General features: G+C 47.5%; 1 protein-coding gene across 1 annotated transcript in view; it reads right to left on the minus strand.

Moving 5' to 3' along the window:
- The window catches only part of LOC119971886 (DENN domain-containing protein 5A-like), a 387,311-nt gene that overhangs the window by 47,436 nt on the left and 318,784 nt on the right, over positions 1–21,091 (minus strand). The window contains 1 exon segment of the mRNA XM_038808165.1: positions 568–689. Coding sequence (XP_038664093.1) covers positions 568–689 — 122 coding nt within the window.

The raw sequence follows: 21,091 nt of genomic DNA on the forward strand, positions 1-21,091 counted from the left end.
TTTGGGAGTAGGAGAGCTGTTGAGCAGGAGAGGAGGAAGAAGGCTTCAGTTGTTGAATTGGGGAGGGTCTTTGGTTCTTGACTGGTTGGGGGGGGGGGGGGGGGGGGGGGGGGGGGGGGCGGAAACAGAAATTGAGTGTTAGGACCGGTGATGAAAAAGCTGTGTTTCGACAAAAAAATGAAGACCTACCATTTCACAGACTTTTTTGCAAAAGCAATCAGGCCTCAGAGGACAGTCCATTCGGTTGTGGACACCAACAGAAAAACTGCGAGGATTTGATGTGGCTTTGTCACTTTCAGAAATCAATCAGAGTTCCATGGCAGCCATTGCTGCCTTGGAGTGTGCGATTACAAAATCTCATGTCGCAGCCAAACTTGGGGGTCATGGCCCCGAGTTTGGGAAGCCCCAAGCTATATATTACTATTTTAACAATCCCAAACTTAATGTACATCAAGTAAATAAATCTCAAATAAATGTATTGACAGAAAAGTGCAAATGCACTCTACTAGAGACTTAGAGATTCCTATTCATGAATTAGTCATTCTTGACACATCAACAGGTACTTACTGATTGTTGTAAAGACATTCGTAAAGCAGAAGTAATCCACCGCATTGAATGAAAGAAGGTGGTAAAGAAATTGTTCCTTCTCATCGTCGCAGCGAAGGAAGGCATAGCGTTTATATAGTTTTCTGAAATTAAAAACAGTGCAAGACTATCTTCATTTGATGAAATAGTTGAGGAGGATCTTTTAATTTTTGATCAAATGTTAGCATTGTGTTAGGATGTTTCCACACATGCTAAATCCAACAAAATATTAGACAATACAAAATATTTTTCCTAATAAGGATCATATATCCAACCATAATAGTGCACATGAAGTACTGATTTTTTGATAACTGCATCTGGAAGGACAGAAAACACTAAAGTGTCCCCAGCAAAATAATTTGGAAATGGAACCAGTGCATCCAAGTTAATTACCAATTTGTAAATCTGATATCTTTAAAATATAAGTTATTGAGATAATAGGTTAATAATTATGCTGCAAGAATAAATAAAAACAAAAGGCTGGAGGGGACTTGAAGAAGACCGAAAGAGCAACAATGATGGGTGATTCAATATTTAGAGGAACAGACGAGCGTTTCTGTGGCCGTAGACATGAATCGAGGATGGTATGTTGCCTCCCTAATGTCAAGGTAAAGGAGGTCACTGATCGGCTGCAGAACATCATGAGTGGTGATGAGCAGTCACAGTACACATTGATATTAACATAGGCAGAAGGAGAGATGTAGTCCTGCAGTCAGAATTTAGGGAGCTATGTAGGAAACAAGCAAGTAGGACCTCAAACTTAGTCATCTGTGGATTATTCCTGGCCCCATGCAAAAATGAGTTTAGAAACAGGAGGATACAGCAGATGAATGCATGGTTGGAGAGATGGTGTAGGAGGGAGGACTTTAGATTCTTGATATATTGGGATCAGTTCTGGGGGGGATGCAGCCCAGGAAGGAGCACCTAAACGTAGCCAGGCCCAATTTCCTTGTGGGACGATATATTGTTGCTTTTGGGGAGGGTTTAAACTAATTTGGCAGGTATATGGGAACCAGGTGGTAACACAAGAGAGGGATACCAAGGTGCAAATAATATTGACAGCACTAACAGATTGTCATTGGCTCTGTTTATGTGTAACCCGCTGGGCTGTACAAGTCCCATGTCCACCAGAACTGATCCCAATGCTTGAAGCCTTCCTTCATGCATCATCTCCCCAGCCATGCATTCATCTGCTCTGTTCTCCTGTTTCTATACTTACTTTGTGCATGGTAATCCACAGAATATTGGAAGAGACAGATAATACTAGAGTAGGAAAATGGACAAAGAAAATAAAAAGTCTAAGTTAGGGTTAAACTGCAAGTGTGGAGTGTGAGAAATAAGATTGGTGGAATTAAGATTGGAGGAATTGTAAAAGCAAACAAGAGAAGTAAAGAGAGAGAATGAGAAGAGACTGATAACTAATATAAAAGGGAATCCAAAATCTCTTATAGGTGTATAAATAGTAAAAGGGTGGCAAAAGAATTGGTAGTATCATTTAGGGGCCAAAAAGGGGGTTATGCATTGAAGCTGGGGGCCTAGTTCAGTTATTAAATAAACGTTTTCCATTTGCTTTACCAAGGAAGCAAATCCTAACCAGGTCATGGTGAAAGCAGAGGTAATTCATACTCTGGAGGGGTTTAAAATTGATAAGAAGGTGGTATTGGACAGGCTGTCTGTACCAAAAGCTGATAAGGCACCAGGATATAAACAGATTATTCTTGAAGAAAATGAACGTGGAAATTGCAGAGGTGTAGGTCATAATTTTCCAATTTTTCTTAGTTTCAAGGGTGGTGCTAGAAGACTGGAGAATTTCATACATTACACCCTTGTTCAAAGACGGGTGTAATGACAAGTCCAGCAACTATAGGCCAGTTAGTTTAACCTCGCTGGTAGTGAAACGTTTGGAAATGATAATTCAAGACAAAATTGATAATTCAAGACAAAATGGAAAAAACGAGTTAATTAAGGAAAGCCAGTATTGATTTTTGTTAAGATAAAAGCATGTTTAATTAACTTGCTAGAATTTTTTAAATGAGGAAACACAGTGGATTGATGAAGGTAATGCTGTTGATATGGTATATATGCACAAAGTTTCCAAAAAGCATTTGATAAAGAGCCAAACAACAAACTTTTGTGCAAAGTTAGAACTCATGGAATAAATGGACAGCAGCAACATGGAAACGATTGGAAGGTGTTGGATGAAGTTCAGTAGGTCTTATTAAGTTATTCATATGGGCAAGATTAGAATCATAGAATTTACAGTGCAGCAGGAGGCCATGCGGCCCATCGAGTCTGCACCGGCCCTCGGAAAGAGTACCCTACTTAAGCCCACACTCTATCCTATCCCTGTAACCCAGTAATCCCACCTAATCTTTTGGACTTTGAGGGGCAATTTAGCATGTACACCTATTAAAGTAGAAGATTTAAGAAACAGAGTTAATTTCAAAGGTGGGATCAAAGGTAATCATTCAATGAACATAAAGAATGGTAAATTCATTGGACAAACAGGAACTTATATCATCCACGTGCAACGAGGTCTTGAAGGTACATCAAGACATCAAGAACAAAGTCAAAACTTAAATTCGGAGGACCATTGGCTGACAACAAACTTGGATGTAGCTCACAATAATCACTTGTCAATTTTTTAAAAAATATTTTTATTTTCCTCCTTTTTTACATTTTCGCCCAAATTTGCACCCACCAACAATAAACAATAAGCAGTAACGAATATAATGTCAATCCTCATATCAATAACAACAATCCCATACTCCCACCAACCCACAAACAACTGCCCACATGTTAACATAAACAAATAATAAAAGGGAATAAGGAATCACCCATAGTCACCATTAACACATACAGTCCCCCTCCCCCAACCCTCTCAACCACTCCCTCCGTCCCTACTAATGTTCAATGTTATCCAATTCTTGAAAGTGCATAATGAATAATGCCCATAAATTGTAGAACCCCTCCACCTTTCCCCTCAGTTCAAATGTAACCTTCTCAAGAGTCAAGAATTCCAACAGGCCCCCTGAAACGCCAGGGCACAAGGTGGAGAGGTTGCTCTCCATCCCAACAGGATTCACCTTCGGGTGATCAACGAGGCGAAGGCTACAACATTTGCCTCCGCACCCGTTTCCAACCCCGGCTGTTCCGACACCCCAAATATGGCCTCCCGAGGGCCCGGGTCCAGTTGCACGTGCACCACTTTAGAGATTACACTGAAAACTTCTTTGCAATAATCCTCTAACTTTGCTGTACTGCGCTGTAATGTTCTATGTTCTAAAACATATGAACGTGGGTTGCGGGGGCCCCCCTGCAACGTTCACACACATCTTCTACCCCCTCAAAGAGCTCTTCCTCATCCTTGTGAGGTTTGCTCTATATACCACCTTCAGCTGTGTCAGCCCCAATCTCGTGCATGAGGTGGAGGCATTCACCCTCCGGAGCACCTCACACCAGAACTCCTCCTCCATACCCTCTCCCAACTCTTGCTCCCACAATGCTTTAATCCTTCCAGTGGTGCCTTCTCCTCTTCCAAAATAGCCCCGTAACCCACCGACACTACCCCCTTCTCCAGTCTCCATGTCGTCAGCACCTCCTCCAGCAATGTGGAGGCCGGCTCCACCGGGAAGCTCTGTATCTCCTTCCTGGCAAAATCTCGAACCTGCACGTATCTAAACATTTCCCCCTGCTTCAGTCCATACTTCGCTCCCAGCTCCTTCAATCCTGCAAACCGTTCCCCGAGAAACAAATCTTTTAGTGTCTTAATCCCCATCTCCTCCCATTTCCGAAAATTTCCATCCCAGTTCCCTGGCTCAAATCTGTGGTTCCCCCGAATCGACATTTGCTTTGACCCTGCCCCCAGCCTGAAGTGTTGGCGAAACTGCCTCCAAATTCTCAATGAAGCTATTATTACCGGACTCCCTGAGTATTTCCCCGGGGCCATTGGGAGTGGCGCTGTTGCGAGCGCCTTCAATCCCGACCCCCTACACAAATTCTTTTCCATTCTGACCCACTGGGAATCAACCCCTCTGACCCAGCTCTGCACCTTCTCCACATTCGCCGTCCAGTAATAATACATCGGGTTTGGAAGACCCAAACCCCCTGCCTGCCTCCCAATCTGTAACAGCACCTTTGTAACTCTGGCCACCTTCCCTCCCCATATGAACGAGGTAATCATTCCTTCAATCTCTCTGAAAAATGCCGTTGGCAGGAAAATCGTCAGGCATTGGAAAATAAACAGGAATCGCGGCAACACGTTCCTTTTAACCACCTGTATCCGACCTGCCAGTGACAGAGGGAGACCATCCCACCTTGCCAGATCAGCTTTCACTCTCCCACCAAACTAGAAATGTTGTACCTACGGAGCCCCCCCTCCCGAGCAACCTGCACCCCCAGGTATCCTGCCCAATGGAATGGCAGCCCAACCCCCCCCCCCCCCCCCCCCCCCCCCCCCCCCCTGTCCCCACCCCCGGGTCGAGACACCACAAAATACTTACTCATGTCTAGATTTAATTTGTACCCCGAAAAAGACCCAAACACCCAAAGCTGTGATAATATCCACTTGTGTATGTCATGAGATGCAGACAGGCAGTGATTGACACACAGGGGGCGGAATTCTCCAACCCCCCCGGGGGGTCGGAGAATCGCCCGGGGCCAGCGTCAATCCCGCCCCCGCAGTGTCCCGGATTCTCCGCCCCCAGAGATTCGGCGGGGGCGGGAATCGCGCCACGCCGGTCGGCGGGCCCGCCGTGCCATTCGGCGGGCCCCCCATGGCGATTCTCCGGCCCGCGATGGGCCGAAGTCCCGCCACTGACAGGCCTTTCCCGCCGGCGTGATTTAAACCATCTACCTGACCGGCAGGGGCGGGCTCCGGGGTCCTGCGGGGGGGGTGTGGGGAGGGGGGGGGGGGGGGGGGGGGGGTTGGGGGGGGGGGGGCACGGGGCGATCTGACCCCGGTGGCCTGGCCCATGATCGGGGCCCACCGATCGGCGGGCTGGCCTGTTCCGTGGGGCACTCTTTTTCTTCCGCCCCCCGCCATGGCCTTCACCATGGCAAAGGCGGAAGAGACCCCCCTCCCCTGCGCATGCACTGGTATGACGTCAGCAGCCGCTGATGCACCGGCGCATGCGCGGACTTACACCGGCCGGCGAAGTCCTTTCAGTCCCGGCTGGCGTGGTGCCAAAGGCCGTTCAGGCCAGCCGGCTGAGTGGAAACCACTCCGGCGCGGGCCTAGCCCCTCAATGTGAGGGCTTGGCCCCTAAAGTGCGGAGTCCGCACCTTTGGGGCGGCCCAACGCCGGAGTGGTTCACGCCACTCCGACATGCCAGGACCCCCGCCCCGCCGGGTAGGGGAGAATCCCGGCCCAGGATAACCAATGAACACATACGACACAAAACAACCAATCACCAGACAGGACACCACCACTATAAAGCCCACAGGGCATTAAGGCTCTCCTTCTCTCACAGGGCACGGCTAGGGAGATAGTTACAGTGCACAGGCCAATGAACATCTTCACCATGTGGTAGAGAGCTAGTCTGGTCAAGCCAGTAGGAGGTTATCAGTTAGGTTAATAGAGTGTCAATCCACAGCAGATTATGTACAGCAATCAGGAGGTTCAATAAAACAGTGCTGGACCATCTCCTGTGTCGGAAGCCTGTTTCTCGTTTTACTACATCAGTTGCAGTCGATGTTAGACCAACACAGATAACACATCAAAAGCAGCTCCAACATTCCCCCTATTGACACACCCGGTTCCGACACATATAACAGCAAGTCATCGGCATATAAGGACATCCTATAATCACTTGTGAATTATTATTATTAAATATTTTACAGTTTCAATATTGCTAGGTGCTTTGCTTCTGTATATTTCACCTGTAAATCAATCAAACCGCACTGGCGATGGCGGCGTGAAATGAGTGATCGCATGCAGGCAGCTCCGGCTCGAAGGCGCTGGTTGGAGCACCTTTTACACGAAAGTGGGGTAGGTTTGACAGGAAAGTGTAGCTGAAAGTGTGGAGGAGAGGTTCCCCCAAGTGAGTGGCATGTGCTGGTTACCAGACCCCGGCAAAAAAAGGTTAAGGACCTGGCCAAGGAATTAGAGGAGACCTGTGGCGCAGTAGTAACAATTGTGAAGATGGTGGAGGGGAAAGGATCGGCACAAGTTGGAAAGCCCCAGATGGAGCAGTTGGTGGAATTTATTAAAGAAGAGTTCCGTCAGCAACGAAAGGAGATGCATGAGGACCGGTCGAAGGCCATTGAGGAAGCAGAGCACCCCTGAAAATATCGATGGAGCGAGTGGAGAAATGTCTTGAAGCACAGGGGTCACAGATATGGGAGATGGAGAAGGTGATGTCCAACCACAGTGATCGGTTGGAGGCGGAGGTGGGGCTCCTGGGGACATTTGTAAGTCACTGATGGCAAAGGTAGAGGAGCAGGGGAACAGGTCCAGGAGGCAGAGTTGCATCATGTTGGCATGCCGGAGGGTGTGGAAGGTACAAGTGCCAAGATATACATTTCAAGGATGCTGGCGGGGCTGGTGGCGGAGGGGCTGCTAGACAAGGCCCTAGAGATGGACAGGGCGCATAGGTTCCTAAGGCAAAAGCCGAGAGCGGGGGAGCCACCGCGGGCGGTGATTGTGAGGCTCCACAAGTTTGTGGAGAAGGAAAAGATCCTGCAGTGGGCCAGGGAGAAGCGGAACTTCGACTGGGAGGGGAACTGGGTCCGCATTTGCCAAGATATCGGTGCAGAGCTCGAAGAGGCGTGCCCAATTTAACAAGGCCAAGGCAGTGCTGTAACGAAGGCAAATTTGATTCGGGGTACTGTACCCGGCAAAACTCTGGGTATGTTTGATGGTCTGGGGTACTATTTTGAAACGCCAGAAGAGGCCAATGACTTCATAAGAGACTATAAATTGGGGGTGTACTGAATGTTGATGGGAGACGGAGGAGCTGGAAACAGCAGAGGTCAGAAATTGTGGGTATTCTGGGGGGGCTGGAGGGTGGGAGGTTTTTGGGGTTGTTGGATTTTGTTGTTGTTTGTTAGGGGGCTATAGGTTTGTAAGGGGGCAACTGCAACCCTCCCCCCTCCTGCCGTCTGTGGTGTTTTCTTTTGGAGGGGATGACCTGTGTTTTGGATGTGTCTGTGTTTGTGTAGGGAAGATGGGGTTCACAGGGAGCCATTTGCACAGATGAACAAGGAAAAGGTGGCGGAGAGTGGTAGGTAGGAGGGGCCTTCTGGAAGGAGCTGCCATTCTGGCAGGTAACGCTGGTGGACCGAAGTGAGGTGGGAGAGGTGGCTACAGCGGATGGCTAGGTGTATGTGGGGGGTGGGGCACGATGTGGCAGAGTGAGAACCTGGGAAGGTTTGGGTTTGGCCGGAAGTTTGTGACTTGGGTGCACCTGTTTTTTGTGGTTCCGGTGGTGAGTGTACGGACTAATGAGATGAGTTCATGGAGTTTTTGGGCTGCACAGGGGAATGTTGCTGGGTGTCCGCTGTCGCCACTGTTGTTTGCGCTGGTGATATAGAGCCTTTGCCGATGGTCTTAGGGGGTAAGTGTGAGTGGCAGGGTATTGTGAGGGGGAGTAGGGAACACCGGGTGTCGCTGTACGCAGACAACCTGTTTGCTGTTCGTGTCGGACCCACTGGAGAGTATGGGGAGAATTATGGACAGAATGGTGAGGTTCAGGGCCTTCTCAGGATATAAATTGAATGTCAGAAACAGTGAGGTGCTTCCAGTGACTGCAGCAGTTGGGGAACAAATCTGAGGCGTTGCCATTTCTGGTAACCAGGGACAGGTTCAGGTATTTGGGGGTCCAGGTGACGGGGGAGGGGGGCGATAATGCACAAGTGAATCTGACAACGTTGGTGGAGGAGGTTAGGGGGGATTTTCAGAGATGGGATACACTGAACCTGACACTGGCGGGGAGGGTCCAGGTGGTTAAGATGAACGTGCTGCTGAGTTTCCTGTTTGTATTCCAGACCCTCCCGATTTCTATCCCGGAAATTGGACACAGCGATCTTGGAGTTTATATCGGTGGGAAAGGTACCAAGGGTAAAAAGGGCCCTGTTACAGAGGCAGAAATTGACACTATTGACTGGATTGACACTACCAAACCTGCTGCAGTATCACTGGACGGTGAACTTGGAGAAGGTGAGATATTGGTGGGAGGGAGAGGGGTTAGAGTGGGTTAGGATGGAGGAGGAGTCCTGTAGAGGGTCCACCCTGAGGACCATGCTGGTTTAGCACAGTGGGCTAAACAGCTGGCTTGTAATGCAGAACATGGCCAGCAGTGCGGGTTCAATTCCCGTACCGGCCTCCCCGAGCAGGCGCCGGAATGTGGCGACGAGGAGCTTTTCACAGAAGTTGCAGAAGGGAAGTGAATTCAGGTATATGCAAGTGAGGGACTTTACGCGGAAGGAATGGAGAGGGTTTCGCAGGCTGCCGGAGTTTTCCCTGCTGTAGAAGTTGCTGCTCCTGCTGAGGGGGGAGGGCAGGTTGTGATATATCTGGCTGCTGGGTGAGCAAGGGAGTACAGGTGGTGAGGATCAAGAATAAGTGGGAGGAGGAGTAGGGGAGGCATGGAGATGGGTTTGGAATGAGGCAATGCATAGGGTAAATTCGGCTGCCTTGTGCGCGAGGATAGCTTAATTCAATTCAAGATAATGCACAGGGTGCATATGACCTGGGTGTTGATGAGTGGATTCTTCCAGGAGGTGGCAGATGAGTGTGAGAAGTGTGGACGAGGGCAGCGAATCATGGCACATGTTATTGGGGCTGTGAGAAGTGAGGAGCCATCATTCGGGACACTTTCAGAGATTGTGGGGTTAGGCTCAGGTCGGACCCAATGGTGTCAATCTTTAGGGTATTAGAAATGCCAGAGCTGATGGAGGGGGGGGGGGGGGGGGGGGGGGGGGGGGGGGGGGGGGTGTGGACTGTTGTCGTGGCCTTTGCCTCTCTAATTGCCCAGCAAAGGATATTGTTGGATTGCCGCCAAAGGGGTGGCCTGGCTGGGGGACCTTTATGACTTCCTTCGGCTGGAAAAGATCAAGTTTCAATTGAGGTGACCAGCGGAGGGCTTTGAGACATGGTGGGGACTATTCATGACAATGTTTGAGGAATTGTTTGTCATAGGGTTGGGGGGTGAAAAGTGGGAAAATTGTACAAACTGTGGACTGAGGGGGTGTTGATAATGTTGTTGATTTGTGTTTTTGTATTTTTGATATGTTGGAACAAAATACATTTAAAAAAATCAATCAAACCAAGCAGTTGTGAATATAGCACTGGCCTGTGGTGCATTACCATATATACTTCAATAAGCCATTTCTGGCAATTAGGTGTTAATTGCTAAATCTGATGTGCTAACCCTGTAACAAATACACTGAGTAAGGACATTGCTCAATTCATTAGGAACTCCTGTGTGCTTAGGGTTTAGCGTTGAACACATGAACAAGTATTAGGAAAAAGACCCACTGTCTAGGTTCGCAAATAAGAAAAAGTATATGGAAGTAACACTGGATGACTTATGTCCTTGTGCTACTTCTGTCGTTGTCTTTAGGAAGAGAAAGAAAGAATGGAAGGGGAAAAATATGGGCAAATATGCCTTAAACTAAAATTATTTCAAAGGAGATTATTACTCTGTAGCACAGACACCATCATTATTTATAATTTGTTGTTTATTGCTATGTTTGTAAAGTCAGGAAGGTACCAGACAGGTAACAGTTTCACTCTTCATTTTCTACCACAGATATGTTTTATGCACATCCTGATATAATTTTTCTTCTCTTTTCATAACAGTCACAAAGCTAACAAGCAGACATGACCCAGTTATTTCCAATCTCTGCACATTATGAATAAATAAGATGGAGCAGCTTGCATCATGGATATTCAAATATAATCAAAGTCAATCAGGCTGTCCACTTTAAATTACAGCCATTGCAGTTTAGGCAACATAAGACTCAGCATGTTTGTTTTTGCATGTTTGATGATTTTTTAAAGCATAGTTGAAGTAAAGATGAGAAGAAAATGAAAAGGGAAAAAAAGATATATTAACAGTTATCAAATGGTGCTGAAACACATTGTGGGAGAATATCACACGGACTGCAGCAATTGAAGATGTCCCACCATCACATTTGAAGGCAACTAGCGATGCGTAATAAATATCGTCATCAGTATTGCCCACATCCCAAGAACAACCTATATGTTTTTAAAGCCGCAGTTTCAACATTGCTCTTAATCTCATCATTGTAATTATTGATGAACATATATACATTGTTACATTATAGATAGGCTGAATAGCTGAGACAGAATCCTCTACAGCTTGTCAAGTTGAATTAAATACATGCTCCATTTCCATCACACATTAAAAGGTTTTACTGTCTTTTCCAATATACTTTGTCTTGCATTGGATGAATAAACATACTTCTTTTCTAAATGTCAGCTTGTCTCATTGTTAACACTCTCATCTGTGAGTGACAGAGTTCTGGATTTAAACCCCGACCACATCAGTATATCAGAAGTGCTACACTGTCAAAGGAGTAATTTTTGATAGAAGCACGGAAAATTTACAGAACAAAAAGGAAACCCCATTCAGTTCATCATGTCTGTGCTGGCCATAAAAGAACTGTTCAGCTCAATCACATTTTTCAGTTTTTAGATGTTTTTATTTATTTAAAGAATGTGGGCTATTGCAAGGCTACGTCAGCATTCATTATCCATCCCTAGTTTCCCTTAAGAAGGTGCAGGCAAGCTGCCTTCTTGAATGCTGGGGTTCATACTGTGTAGTGTAGCCACCTAAGATGGACACTGGGCTAACAAAATGGAGAACTGCTAAGACTGCAGGGAGAAAGCAGTTTAGCCAAGACAAGCAGTCTGCAAAGACTGATTAGCATTCTGCACGCAGCAAAACTAGTTTCTGGCCAGGTGGAAGATCTCAACCAAAGGTGTTAATAGCAAAACGCTTTGCATATTAATGAGGCAATCCAGATCTGGGCACACACAATAGCAACATTTGGTTTTGAATGGATACTTTAAGTGGAGGCCCAGACAAAACGGCACCAGAAGTATCCATCACAAAAGACCCTAGAGACCGCCCCCCCCCATCGAGAAGGGACCCTCAGATTGGGGGATTAGTGAGACATCGATTGGGAATTGATCCAATCAATGCATGGAAGGTAAAGCCCGCCCCGAAAGGCCGGACATTGGGGGCCACTATAAAGATAGACCCCCACACATGGTCCTGTCTGTTTTTGTGCTCCGGCTTGGACTGCTGTTTTGACTTCGACCCAGATCTGCTGTTGTATCCTGACTCCGACTCCAGCCGTTGATCCTGTCTTCCATCACCAGCCGTTGAGCACCAGCCATCGTTCAGTAAGTCCCAAACCGACGCTCGCTACGTGAACTTATACAGTACTCTTCTAATAACGAACAGAACGGTGCAGCCCATAAAGGACCAAAGGCCTTGTCCCCTGACCTTGCTGGTTCCCACTTAGATAAGTATTTAGTCGTTTAATAGTAGAAATAGGTATTAGTCTTAGCATGTGCATGCGTATTTATTATATTGTATAATAAATATTGATCGTTGGAACTTACTAATCGGTGTATAGTTTTATTACTTTGAACTGACCTTGGAATATTTGTGAGGTGTTTATATACGACACCCTGGCGACTCCCGAGCGGAAATTACACATAGAGCCTAGCAGTGTTAAGCACACGGCCTTTAAACGGAGGCGTGTTAATACACTCCAATAAACGCGTATTACACTCAAGTAAAACGTGCAACAGTAAGGTACAGTGCTGTTAGGGATGTAGTTCCAGGATTTTGACCCAGCAACAGTGTAGGAACGGCGATATAGATCCAAGTCAGGATGGTGAGTGGCCTGGGGGGCAAACTTCAAATGGTGGTGTTCCTATGTATCTGTTGACCTTGTCCTTCTCGATGGTAGTGGTCATGGGTTTGAAACATTGGTGAGATCTGTTGTGTTCTGTGACCTTGTCTTTGCAATGATTCATACAAAGCCACTGGTGACTTAACTTGAATGATGATTTATTGATGTACACATGGTAGGCAGCAATCAGAATGCTATACAGACTAAGTTACTGATTGAGTTGCATAGACTTTCCTGGAACTACCCCAATGCGCAACTGTCCTAGTGTACGCCTTGCAACCTTCTGGCGAGTGCCGGATGTCACATGACTGATGTATGATGTCATCTGCTGGTGGGAGATCACATTGCTCAGTATATACAATATTATTCACAGGCATACACCACATCCCCCTTCCTTTGGAGATGTTGATCTTTATATATAACATGATTGATATCAATACTTTACACATTTGGCTGATGAATAATAACAGATTTAACTAATGCATCCATAGACATGATATGCCTGCAAGGTGTGTGTTCCTTGTGGACAACTCATTGTGCCTCCCTCACAGAATCATCCTGCTTTTCGTCTGGGCTCTTGTCTGCTTTTGTGAAGACTGGTTTGCACGACGGTCCTTATGCTCCTTATCCTTTTGACACAATGCTTTTGAAGGCATGGATCCTTGTTGGCCACACCTGCATCATCAGCTTTTTCTTTTTTGTATTCTTACATGACGATCTTTGTTGCTGCTGCGTCATTGTGTATTCTCTGACTCTGGCTTGTTGGCCAGAACATCGAAGCCTTCTCTTATAATACTAATCGTTATCATTGTCACAAGTAGGCTTACATAACACTGCAATTAAATCCCCCGTTGGTGTCATCTGTGGGATTCACTGCATCTCTCACTCTCTTTCTCTACCTCATTTTGCTTTCATTATCATTTTATGAGTGCTTCTCTTTTTGTATTTGGGTTGGCAACCCTGGCCTTGCTATTGGCCTGCACCATGGGAGGTGAAGTGTGCAGATCATCAATTGGGAATTCTCGTGCCGGCGTGCTTCCAATGGGAAGGTGTAGTCACAGCCAAGTCTGTGTTTTCAATGGGTGGTTGCAGAGTCTCGCATTCTGGTGCCTGGGTGAAGCCCCACCTATAACATCAGATGCTGTTCCTTCCTCGCATGTTTGAGCCCCGAGGGATGGCTCCTCATCACTCGAAATGGTTCTGACGCTCCAGGCGATGGCTCATCCTGGTCTTGCACTAGTATGTATGTGTCATCCATCATCGTAGAGCTACATAGGGATATAGTCATCAGTTCCTCAAAACTCATTTTTCTGTGGAGTGACTTGGAGTATCTGGGAGGTCCACTGCCGAGATGATTTCATATGCCCGAGATGATTTACCATATGCCTCGAGAGCCAGTTTTCTCCAAGATAGGTATTATGTCCTTCTATATTAGTGTATCTGAGTTCTGATCCTCTGAGGTATTGGCTACTGCTATTTTACTTTCCATTTTGACATGCGCCATCTCAGAACCTTCATCTAGTTTGCTATCACTCCCGCGACACATGCTTACCAGCATTTCATAGTCATCTTCATCTGGCTCACCCTTCGAGTCTTTACTTTCTGCATCATTTTATGGACTTTGTATATGTCATCGATATCTTCGTCATCGGAGTCAGTATCATCTGCCAAGACTTCTCTTGTAAAATACGACATTGCATACGGAATTATGTGTTCACGCAGGAGGCAACCAATTTCAAATCAGCAGCATGTTCTGCTGCAGAACGTTTATTTAACATTTCATGCTGTGGAACTTCAGGAGGACTGAAGAAATTGAAGAATGAGTCATTTGGTACAGTGAGTTTTTGTAACTATTTTGCGAGTACTTCAACCCCAATTGCTTTGGCTTCATTTGATTGTTTTCAGTGTGATATTTTTTCCTTTCTTCCAGTTGATTTGACAGCCTGTGCATCCCGTGATTTCTGATTGGTCAAAGAATGAAGATTTAAGCTGGTCAGGCTACGACTCCAGCTGATATACTTTTGTAATTACCTCATGTGTAAAATATTCATTAGGCTCAAAGTTAAACTCCAGAATGAAGCTCCAGAATGAAGCTCTTTAGCTGTTCACGCTCTGAACATTTAACATTCACATCTTGTAGATGCTTTAATATGGGCACATTATGCTCCTGTCTCATGCCACTGCGTATATACACCTTCTTAAAAACTGTTAACCAGAAGTCTGGAATATCCTCTAGCTCTTCAGTCTCTTTATCTGATTTGTCGTCCTCCTCCTGTACTTTTGCTTGTTGCTCATCGAATGACTGCACCATCACATCTCATTAAGATTTGTAGAATCGGCTGGGCCACTCGCTGTCTGGAACGTGCAGCGACTTAACTAGGTTCAGGGCCTCACATGCATCCGCTCCTATGATAGACCAAATTTTCATGTCCACAATGAAAAATGGCAACGTACGTCGTGTCGTGCACACTTAACTCAAGCTCACATTCACCCAACGTCTCAATCTTCTTCTACTGTAGTGTATCGGCAGCCCTGGTCGATCGACAGTTCCGGGCTGGGGGAGGGGGATGGAGCACAGAGTCTCGCTGTATGCAGACGACCTGCTTCTGTATGTTTCAGATCCAATTGAGGGGATGGAAGAAATCATGAGAATTTTAGGGGAATTTGGCCGGTTTTCAGGGTATAAGCTGAATATGGGGAAGAACGAGATGTTTGCGGTCTTGGCGAAGGGTCAAGAGAGGCGACGGGGGAAACTACCGTTTACATTGGTAGGGGACGGCTAACATAGCCATGATTTGGAAGTGGCTGGTTGGGGGGGGGGGGGGGGGGGGGGTTGTCGGCATGGGTGCATATGGAGGCGGGTTGGCGGCTTCTTGCAGGGCACAAGTTTGGGGGACGCTGGTAACTGCGCCTCTGCTGTTTCCCGCCGGTGCGGTACTCCACCAGCTCCGTGGTGGTGGTGGCCTTGAGAGTCTGGGGCAATGGAGGAGACATGTGGGAGCATCGGTCTGGTCCCCAATCAGCTCCATGGTGGTGGTGGGCCTTGAGAGTCTGGGGGCAATGGAGGAGACATGTGGTGAGCATCGGTCTGGTCCCCAATCTGCGATAATCACAGGTTTGGACGGGGGGTTCCGAATGTGGCGGGGAGCGGGGATTGAGAGGATGGGGGATTTGTTTATAGAGAGGAGCTTTCCGAATATGAGGGTGCTGGAGGAGAAGTTTGCATTGGTGGGGGGTAACGAATTTTGATATCTGCAGGTGCGGGACTTTCTGCGTAGACAGGTATCAACCTTCCCACTCCTGCCGCTAAGGGGGATTCAGGACAGGGTAGTTTCCAGAGGATGCATAGGCGAGGGGAGCGTTTCTGACATTATAAGGAACTTATGGGATCAAGGAGACGCACACTGAGGAGCTGAAGCGAAAGTGGGAGGAGGAGCTGGGGGGAAAGATAGAGGAGGACCTTTAGGCGGACACGTTGAGTAGAGTCAACGCGACCGCAACTTGTGCCAGACTCAGCGTGATTCAATTCAAGGTCGTTCACCGGGTTCACATGACAGTGGCCCGGATGAGCAAATTCTTTGGGTGGAAGATAGGTGCGTAAAATGTGCGGGAGGACCAGCGAACCATGTCCACATGTTCTGGGAATGTCCAAAGCTGAGGGGATTTTGGCTGGGGTTTGCTGACGTCATGTCCAAGGTATTAAAAACAAGGGTGGCATCGAGTCCAGAGGTGGCGGTTTTTCTGGGTGTCGCAGGATCTGGGAATCCAGGAGGAGAAAGAGGCAAATGTTCTAGCCTTTGCTTCCCTGGTAGCCCGGAGGCGGATATTACTAGCATGGAGGGACGCAAGGCCCCCCGAAGTCAGAGGACCTGGCTATCGGACATGGCTAACTTTCTCTGTCTGGAGAAAATTAAGTTCGCCTTGAGAGGTTTCGCCGGAGGTGGCAACCATTCATCGACTTCTTCGCAGAGAACTAATTGTCAGCAGAGGGGGTGGGGTTTGGTTCGCATAGATTAGGGGGTAATTAATGGTGGGACCTGTTGGGGTGGGAGGTTGTATTTGCACTATGGTTATATTTTCATGTACATTGTTTATATTACTGCTGTTACCATGACAAAAAATATCTCAATAAAATGTTATTAAAAAATGTTGCAAAGCGAGTGTACTGATTTGCTGTGCAGCCACCTCATTCACATGCCAAATCTTAAATGCGTTTTCCAATTTTAGGTCTTCCTTCCGTCACAATCTTCATGGAGCTTATCATTCGATATGTCAAACATGAATTGGTCCGTATCATCGATGATTTTCGGTCACTGAAATTGCAGGACTGGGCCTTCAGCTTCAAGTCGATTACAAAATTGTCGAAAGATTCACCTGGTTTCTGGGTACACGTACGAAAAATGTATCTTTCAAATGTTTAATTTTTTTCAGAGAGTGCCGATAGAAGTATTTCATAGAATTTACAGTGCAGAAGGAGGCCATTCGGCCCATCGGGTCTGCCCCGGCTCTTGGAAAGAGCACCCTACCAAGGTCCACACCTCCAGCCTATCCCCATAACCCGTAACCCCATCCAACACTAGGGGCAATTTTGGACACTAAGGGCAATTTAGCATGGCCAATCCACCTAACCTGCACATCTTTGGACTGTGGGAGGAAACCGGAGTACCTGGTGGAAACCCACGCACACACAGGGAGAATGTGCAGACTCTGCACAGACAGTGATCCAAGCCGGGAATCGAACCTGAAACACTGGAGCTGTGAAGCAATTGTGCTCACCACAATGCTACCGTGCTGCCCCTATTTGATGACTTCATCGTATCTCTTCGTTATGAAAAGCAACTGTATTATAGATTTCAATTGCTTGTGGACCGCCACCAAGAGAAGCAACGCAATTAGCCTTTCATCAGGCTGTGGCTGCAGGTCAAGGACTGAGACATAGAATTTATGCAGAACAAGGCCAGCAGCACGGGTTCAATTCCCGTACCGGCCCTCTGAACAGGCGCCGGAATGTGGCGACTAGGGGCTTTTCACAGTAACTTCATTGAAGCCTACTTGTGACAATAAGCGATTATTATTATAATTATAATAAACTGTTGTTTTGAAAAGATGTCAGTTTTAGTCTACGCTACGCGAGACTTGAAGCTGGTTGGGTGCCTTTAAACCTTCCATCTCGAACTTCAACGTCGTTTGTTGCATTGAACATAAAACATACAGTGCAGAAGGAGGCCATTCGGCCCATTGAGTCTGCACCGATCCACTTAAGCCCTCACTTCCACCCTATCCCCGGAACCCAATAACCCTTCCTAACCTTTTTGGACACTAAGGGCAATTTAGCATGGCCAATCCATCTAACCTTCATGTCTTTGGACTGTGGGAGGAAACCGGAGCACCTGGAGGAAACCCACACAGACATGGAGAGAGCATGCAGACTCCGCACAGTCAGCGACCCAGCGGGGAATCGAACCTGTGACCCTGGCACTGTGAAGCCACAGTGCTATCCACTTGTGCTACCATGCTGCCCGTGCTGCCGTTGCGTCGCCAATGGTTGCAGTTCACCAGGTCGGTGGAAGAATCTTCTCTTTTTTTGTTCTTCGGACGCTTTCACTTCGCCTTTTCTGCTGTTACCTTCAAATCTTCAACACTCAATGTACCATGTTGTGTCCTGCGACCTTGGGCGCGATTCTCCAAAATGAAGACTAAGTGTTCGCGCTGTTGTGAATGCCGTTGCATTTCACGACGGCGCGAAACGGGCGCGGGGACAACCGATTCTGGACCCCCACAGTGGGCCAGCATGGCACTGGAGTGGTTCACGCCGCTCCAGCCTCCCTTCCTGGCGCCAAATGGGCCCTGCGCCAACCCACGCGCATGCGCAGTTGGGCGCGCCAACCCACGCTATGCCGCGGGGGACTTCTTCCGCGCAGCCGGCCCCTACGCAACATGGCATGGGGGCTCAGGGGTGTAGCCACCTGGGGTGACCACTGCCCAACACAAATGGAAGATTGCAAGGAATGCAGAGAAATAGGGCATGTTGTGAAAGTAAGCAGCTTGCAAAGCGCTTGTATATTCAGACTACTGCAGAAACCAGTTCTGACTGCTGCAGAAACCAGACAGCACTGTGAAAAGAAACCAGTTAACATACTAATGAGGGAATACCGGGTGATCCCCAGACACAATGGAAACAAGTTAAACACAAATCGATACATTGAATGGAAGGCCAGACTTCTCGGCGCCAAAGAAGTCCAAAACAATAAGTCCCAAGAACCGCCCCAGTGATCGAGGTACTGCCCCGTTATTGGGGAATTCAAATCAATCGATTGGGAAGAGACCCAATCGATTGCAAGAGTATAGAGGGTCCGCCCAGGTGGGCGCAAGACCCTGAGAGGAGTATAAGACAGAGACCGCGACCCCAGCTCTCTCTCTCTGCCAACCTCTCCTTGACCAGCCAGCCCTCCCAGCAGAACACCGTTGTAGCAGAAGAACCTTGAGGAGGAGAGGTCTGGACAGCAGCCGCCAACAAGTAAGTGTCACAACTCACGCTATGAGAGTAGACACTCCTGACCCCCTTTAGTCCATAACTACTGGAAGCCTGCGGACCCAGGACAAAGCTAGAGGCCGTTGTTCCCTGATCCGGCAGTCCCCTTATCCAGATAAGTATTTGGCCTATTAGTGGTAGGATTAGCCTAGTCTTATAGTTTTATATGCATGATTAGTAGATTACTGTAATATAATAAACGTGTCTTGTTTGAACTTACTAATTGGTGTATGGGTTTATTGCTTTGAACTTGAACTTGAAACTTGTGGCGGTATCTTAATGATACCTGCCGATTCCAAAGCTATGAACGAAACAGAGCCAAATTGAGTGTTAAGCACACTCACCCAGAACAAGCAACAGGGGCCGGCCGCGCAACAAAGTAGGCCACACCCCATCTGAGGCGCCCCCCGGGGAAGGAGCCCCCTTTTCCCCCTCCCCACAGGCCGCCTCCCCGACCCTTCGCGCAGAGTTCCCGTCGGCAGCGACCAGGCGTGAACGGCGCCGGCGGAACTCTGCCTTTTCCGCGCGGCATCTCGGCCCAAACGCACCGGCGCAAATTGCGGCGATTCTCCACACCTCAGAGAATCGCGCGCTGGCGTCAGAGTGGCATGGCGCGGTTGTGGCGATTCTCCGGCCCGGCGCAGGGCTCGGAGAATCGTGCCCCTTGTCTTTGCACTGATTAATACAGAACTGCTGGTGACTTAACTAGAATGATGGTTTATTTATGTACGCGTGGTAAGGTAACATCAGAATGCTATACAGACTAAGTTACTGATTGAGTTACATAGACTCTCCTGGAACTACCCTTATGTGCAACTGTCCTGGTGTATGCCTTACAACCTTTTGGCGAGAGCCAGATGTCACATGACTGATGTCTGACACCACCTGCTGGAGGGAGGTCACAGTGCTGAGCGTATACAATATTATTCATAGGCATATCACCACAGGTTCCTGCAGTGTATCCTGTAAATGGTACACAGCTGCTACTGTGCTTGGTGGTGGAGGCAATGAATGTTAATGGAAGGGATGCCAATCAAGTGGGCTGCTTTGTCCTGTATGGTGTCAAGCTTCGTGAGTGTTGTTGGAGCTGCACACATCCATGCCAGGGGAGATTATTCCATTACACTTTTGACTTGTGCGTTCTCCCTGTGTCTGCATGGGATTCCTCCGGGTGCTTCCACTCACAAATCCCGAAGATCTGTTGTTAGGTAACTTGGACATTCTGCATTCTCCGATGTGTTCCCGAACAGGCGCCGGAATGTGGCGACTAGGGACTTTTCACAGTAACTTCATTGCAGTGTTAATGTAAGCCTACATGTGACGATAAAGATTATTATTATGTAGATTGTGGGCAGGCTTTGGAGAGTTAGGAGCTGTACTACTTGCTCCAGTATTCCTCGCCTCTGATGTGCTCTTGTAGCCACAGTATTTATATGGCTAGTCCAGTTCATGTTCTGGTGAATGGGACCCCCAGGATGTTGATAGTGGGGGATTCTGTAATGCTAATGTCACTGAATGTCATGGGACAATAGTCAGATTCTCTCTCGTTAGAGATTATCATTGCCTGACACCTGTGTGGCACGAGTGTCACTTGTCACTGTCAGCCCAAGCCTGGATATTTTCCAGATCTTGTTACAGTTAGAAATAGACTACTTCAGTGTCTGAGTCGTCGCGAATGGTGCTAAACGTTGCCCAGTCATCAGCAAACATCCTCACTTCTGACCTTATGGTAGAAAGGTCATTGAAAAAGCAGCTGAAGATGGTTGAGCTTTGGGAACGACCCTGTGAAATTCCTGTAGTGATGCCCTGAGGTAAATGTTCTCCAACAACCATAACCATCTTCCTTTGTGCCAGGTATGACTCCAACCAGCAGAGGGTTTTTCTTCTTACTCCCATTGATTCCAGTTTTGCCAGAACACTTTGGTTCTATACCCGGTCAATTGCAGCCTTGATACTAAGGGCAGTCACTCTCACCTCACTTCTGTAGTTTAGCTCTTTTGTTCGCGTTTGAACCAAGGCTGTAATGAGGTCAGGAGCTGAGTGGCCCAAAGCGTCAGTGAGCAGGTTATTGCTAAGCAAGTG

The sequence above is a fragment of the Scyliorhinus canicula genome, chromosome 9 (genome assembly GCF_902713615.1).
Source record: "Scyliorhinus canicula chromosome 9, sScyCan1.1, whole genome shotgun sequence".
Taxonomy (NCBI): Eukaryota; Metazoa; Chordata; class Chondrichthyes; order Carcharhiniformes; family Scyliorhinidae; genus Scyliorhinus; species Scyliorhinus canicula.